Source organism: Microtus ochrogaster, chromosome 7, assembly GCF_000317375.1.
Source record: "Microtus ochrogaster isolate Prairie Vole_2 chromosome 7, MicOch1.0, whole genome shotgun sequence".
NCBI classification, from domain to species: Eukaryota; Metazoa; Chordata; class Mammalia; order Rodentia; family Cricetidae; genus Microtus; species Microtus ochrogaster.
This window is the reverse complement of record NC_022014.1, coordinates 59421596-59427318: the sequence shown is the minus strand read 5'-3', so window position 1 is coordinate 59427318 and position 5723 is coordinate 59421596. Positions and strand designations below refer to the sequence as shown.

At 48.0% G+C, this 5723-nt stretch overlaps 1 protein-coding gene across 5 annotated transcripts in view; it reads left to right on the top strand.

The window, feature by feature from the left end:
* Nucleotides 1-5723, top strand: part of Pecam1 (platelet and endothelial cell adhesion molecule 1) — a 62213-nt gene that overhangs the window by 12410 nt on the left and 44080 nt on the right. For 4 of the 5 annotated variants that reach the window (XM_005350417.3, XM_026780947.1, XM_013347504.2 and 1 more), the window contains exon 3: nt 4868-5161. In XM_005350417.3, coding sequence (XP_005350474.1) covers nt 4868-5161 — 294 coding nt within the window. The remainder of the gene's footprint in view (nt 1-4867; nt 5162-5723) is intronic. The other variant, XM_013347505.2, reaches the window with a different exon arrangement.

Below are 5723 nucleotides of genomic sequence, written 5' to 3'. Positions count from 1 at the left end.
CCCCCCGCTCTTTTCTTTTTTGAAACAGGGTCTCACCTGCTGGCCTGGAACTTCACCCACTGAGTCCAGCCCTTGATTTCTGTGGGTTTTTTTTTTTTTTGAGACAGGGTCTCAACATATAGCCCAGGTTAGCCTCAGACTTGCTAAGTAGCCCACACTGACCTCGAACTCCTGACTTCATCCCTCCACCTCGCAATTGTGGAGACTCGAGCCAGGTTCCACTCTGCTCAGTTCAGTTGAATTTGGGGGAACAAGCAAAACCCACTGGTGGATTATGAGTTTAGAAACAAGCCAGCAACGCTCCAGAGGCGTAGCTTTGTCTAGCTCTGGAATCCCAGCTTCCGGGTGCTATTGTGTTGGGTATTTTTCTCTTTTCCTGGTGCTGGAGGCTGAACCCCAGGCTCACAATGCCAAGCAAGTGGAATTATACTCTTACCCCTCTATAAGCAATTTTGTGGTTTTTGGGGGGTGTTTGTTTGTTTGGGGAGTTGTTTGTTGTTTGCTTGTTTTAGGCAGGGTCTTACTATGTAGCTCTGGCTGGCATGGAACTTGTTGTATAGACCAGGCTGGCCAACTCACCTGCCTCTGCCTCCTGAGTGCAGGCAATAAGGGTATGTACCATCATGCCAAGCATGTGTGTGTGTGTGTGTGTGTGTGTGTGTGTGTGTATTGAGACAGGTTTTAGTTTCTTCTTTTTTTAAAAAAAAAAAGCTGGGCAGTGGTGGCACACGCCTTTAATCCCAGCACTCAGGAGGGAGAGGCAGGCGGATCTCTGTGAGTCTAAGGCCAGCCTGGTCTACAAGAGCTAGTTGCAGGACAGCTAGGACTGTTGCACAGAGAAACTCTGTCTCGAAAAACAAAACAAAGCAAAAAAAATTAAAAAGCGAGAAGAGCGCAGCCATTGCCCACCTGTGAGGGTCAGAGGGTAAGTTGATGGGGGAGTGGAGTCTCTCTCTCCACCGTGTGGGTTCCAAGGATCAAACTCGGGTCACCAGGCTTGGTGGCAGGTGCGTTTACCCGATAAACATCTTGCCAGCCCTTTCCTTTTTAAGCATACACTGGTGGAGTTTGTACCCAGGGTTTTATCACACACGCTAGGCAAACATCCTATCAACTAAGCTACGTCCCCAGCAAGGCAGGGTTTTACTGTGTAGCTCAAGCGGAACTTGAAATCACAGCAATAATCTTGCCTCACTTCCCTAAACGCTGCATTTATGGGCATGCACCAGCTCCATCTGGGTTAGTCTGTTTAGGGTGACACAGCAAACACCATGGACTGGGTGGAATAAAGAGAAATGCCTTGTCCCTCAGACGGCTGTCAACTTGTGTTGACAAATCTGGCTGCTGCAGCCTCCCTTGGTCCTGGATGACTGCCTCTCTCTGTCCTTTCTTGATTTCCTTCCTTTTTAAGAATAGGATCTAGTATGTAGCCAGACTGGTCTCAAATTCAAAGCAATGCTCTTGCCTCAGTCACCATATATCAAGGAGGTCCAAGAATGCTGATTCCTATCCCAGCACTCGGGAGGCAGAGGCAGGCGGATCTCTGGGAGTTCGAGGCCAGCCTGGTCTTCAGGAGCTAGTTCCAGGACAGGCACCAAAGCTACAGAAAAACCCTGAGCCGAAAAAAACCCAAAAAAAAAAAAAAAACTGATTCCTGGACAGTAAGGAGATGCAGTCTACTATGTGACGGACATAGTAGTCATGACCTATGTATGGAGATTTTCCTCTCACCAGGGAATCTGGTAAGAACTGAACTTCTAGTGAGCTTTATCTAAGCCTTTGGGCCCTGTTTAGCTGGCTGGCATAACTTCTTTGTACCTGCCTTAGAGGTTTGTTTTTGTTTTTTTTTTTTTTTTTTGGTTTTTCGAGACAGGGTTTCTCTGTGGCTTTGGAGCCTGTCCTGGAACTAGCTCTGTAGACCAGGCTGGTCTCGAACTCACAGACATCCGCCTGCCTCTGCCTCCCGAGTGCTGGGATTAAAGGCGTGTGCCACCACCACCCGGCTAGGGTTTCTACTGTTGATGAGACACCATGACCACAGCAACTCCTATGAAGGAAAAACATTTAACCGGGGGTGGCTTACAGTTCAGAGGTTTAGTCTGTTCCCATCTTGACGGTAAATATGGTGACATGCAGGCAGACCTGATGTTGGAGAGGTAGCTGAGGGCTCTACCTCTGGATCCACAGACAGCAGGAAGAGAAAGTGAGCCACCAGGCCTGGTTCTAGCTTCAGAGACCTCAAAGCCTACCTCCAGTGACACACACCCTCCAAAAAAGCCACACCTATTCCAACAAGGCCACACCTCCCAATAGTGCCACTCTCTATGAGCTTGGGGGGGGGGGTGTTCAAACCCCTACAGTGCCCGATATCTTCCCTCACCATTTCTAGTCTCCAAATTTCTCTTAGCTACCTACATTTTGGGTTTAACCTGGTCAGCTGCCAGACTTGAAGGTGGCAACCTATGTGTGGTGAGCTATCTCTGTGTAAACAGGCCAGAGGCATAACCAGCACCTTGTGTATGCCCCGAGCTCACAGGGAACCTCCTGCCTCAGTTTCCTAGTGCAGGGCTACAGGTGTGAGCCCACCACTATGGGCAGCTTTAAATTATTTTTTTTCCTTTGGTTTTTCAAGACAGAGTTTCAGCTTTGGAGCCTGTCCTGGAACTAGATTTTTGTAGAGTGAGTTCAAGGCCAACCTGGTCTACAGAGTGAGTTCCAGGATGGGCTCCAAAGCTACAGAGATAACCTGTCTCAAAAAATCAAAACCAAAAGAAAAGAGAGAGAGAGAGAGAGAGAGAAGGAAGAGATGGTTGGGGGATCACCACATGAGGAACTGGATTAAAGGGAAGGTTTAAACTGGAAAGTTGAGAACCACTGATTTAGGAAGTGAAGACAGGAAGACCAGAAGTTCACTAATCCTCAGCTGTATGAGCTAGAGACAAAAAACTATTAAAAAAGGAAAAGTGGTTTCAAGTCTTCCACATCTGGTGACACCTCTGTACCCACTAAAGGGCAAACACTAGCTGGCCACAGCACAGGGGGTTTTATTGGTTTTACTTAAAGACATCTATTTTGGGTAATGACTATTTTGTTTGTTTTTCAAGACAGTTTCTCTGTGTAGCTTTGGAGCCTGTCCTGGAACTCACTTTGTAGACCAGGCTGGCCTCGAACTCACAGAGATCCACCTGCCTCTGCTTCCCAAGTATTGGGATTAAAAGCGTGTGCCCCCACTGCCTGTCTATGAGTGTTTTTTGTTTGTGTGTTTTTTGTTTGTTTTTTTTTTTTTTTTTGCTTCTTTTTTCCCCCTAATGAACTTTCTGAGCCCATGGCCTCTGGACCCTCTCTCTGAGTGCTAACTCTAGCCTCAATAGACATTTTTGTTGTGGTTCTAGAGGTCGAACCCAGGCCATTACACATGCTAGGCAGCACCCTACCCCGAAGTGCATCCCCAGCCCTTCCTCAACACATTCATTTGTTTGTTTGTTTGTTGGAGATTTTAGAATTTCCCTGGCTTGCCTGAAACTCACTATGTAACCTAGACTGGCCTAGAACTTGCTAGAGTCCTACTGTGTTCTTGTTCTCTCTGTCTGTCTCTCTGTCTGTCTCTCTGTCTGTCTCTCTGTCTGTCTCTCTGTCTGTCTCTCTGTCTCTCTCTCTCTGTCTCTCTCTCTGTCTCTCTGTCTCTGTCTCTCTCTGTCTCTCTGTCTCTGTCTCCCTCTCTGTCTCTCTCTCTGTCTCTCTGTCTGTCTCTCTGTCTCTGTCTCTCTGTCTCTCTCTCTCTGTCTCCCTCTCTCTCTCTCCCACATGTATTTGTTTGTCTTACTTGAGATGAAGTCTCTAGAGACTTCACCTCACTCTGGGACCTGGGCTGACTTTGAACTCAGAGCAATTCTCCTGCCTCAGTCTTCCAAATGCTGGGGTTTATAAATGTTAGCCCACACATGTGCCCAGGACTGGACCTTAATTTTGTGTGATATGGTCTATATTCTTCCACAGTGTCTTGAAAGCAGTTACTAGAGAAAACATTTTAAATGTAAAAAAAGAGAGAGAGACAAAAGAAGGAAGAGAGAGGGAGAAGAGAGGGAAAGAATGAACAAGAGAGGTGAAGGAGGGAAGCAGGAAATGGGGGAGAGAAAGGAAGGGACAGCTAGAACCACGCTGGTGCCATGAGGTCTGGGAGCGGGTGGAGCATTCCTGGGCACATCTGACTTCAGGATGCAGCGTCAACTCTTTATTAAGCCACTACTGTGTATCACATTGTGCGGCATGCTTTCTGCCACTCTCCTATATATATGTCACAACAGCTTATGAATTATTTTTTATTTGTTTGTGGCAGGGGGTTTCTTTGTGTAGCCCTGACTGTCCTAGAACTCACTCTGCCCTCCTGAGTGCTGAGATTAAAGGCATAAGCCACCATTACCTGGCTATGAATTCTTTCTTTCTTTATTTATTTATTCATTCATTCATTCATTCATTCATTTATTTATTTATTATGTATACAATATTCTGTCTGTATGCCTGAAGGCCAGAAGAGGGCGCCAGACCTCTTTACAGATGGTTGTGAGCCACCATGTGGTTGCTGGGAATTGAACTCAGGACCTTTGGAAGAGCAGGCAATGCTCTTAACCACTGAGCCATCTCTCCAGCCCCCGAATTCTTTTTTTTTTAAGATTTATTTTGTGTGGTATTTGTTTGGTGTGTATGTAGTGTGCGTTTATGTGTGATGTATGTGTGTACCATCGGTGTGGTTTTGTGTGTGGTGTGTGTGTGTGTATCTGGTGTGTGTGTGTATGGTATGGATGTCCATTTGTCCGCCTCTGGATGGATGATGCTGTTTCCTTGGTAACAATGTCTGCTTTGCCTTCAGCTTTCACCATTAACACCATCCAGATGGTCAGCCTGCCCTCCTGGGAGGTACCGAACGGGCACAACCTGACCTTGCAGTGTCTTGTGGATATCAGCACCACCTCGAAAGTCAGGCCTCAGCACCTGGTGCTGTTCTATAAGGACGACGTGCTGGTGTACAATGTCTCCTCCAGGGAGCACACAGAGAGCTTCTTTATTCCCCAGGCTCGGGTCTTCCACTCGGGGAGGTATAAATGCACCGCGATCCTGAACAACAAGGAGAAAACCACTCCTGAGTACCCGGTGCTGGTGAAAGGTGAGTCCTGGGGTTTGGATGTTGGCAAGCACCAATAGCAACTGCTAAGGGGCTGTCACCCTGGTTTACCTGTTCGTCACTCATCACCCTTCCCACTCACTACCTGCCATTCTCCTAACCTTTAGAACCGCTCTTCTGTGCGAAGGCATCTCTGCCTTCTTCCTTTTGGATGCTGGTCCCCTTGTGGGAAGACCCTTCCCCATCTGCCTTAGCTCACAGATTGTGCTGTCTCTTCTTTCCTCAGGACTCTCTCTACTCAATGGCTTTCTTTATTGTCTCCGCCCCCCTCTCTGAAACACAATCTCCTGACAGCCCGGCTGGCTTCAAACGAGCCTACAACAATCCTCCTGCCTCAGTCTCCTGCACACTGGGGTTACAGACACGTGCCCCCTCCTGCACACTGGGGTTACAGGCACGTGCCCCCTCCTGCACACTGGGGTTACAGGCATGTGCCCTCTCCTGCACACTGGGGTTACAGGCGTGTGCCCTCTCCTGCACTCTGGGGTTACAGGCATGTGCCCCCTCCTGCACTATGGGGTTACAGGCGTGTGCCCTCTCCTGC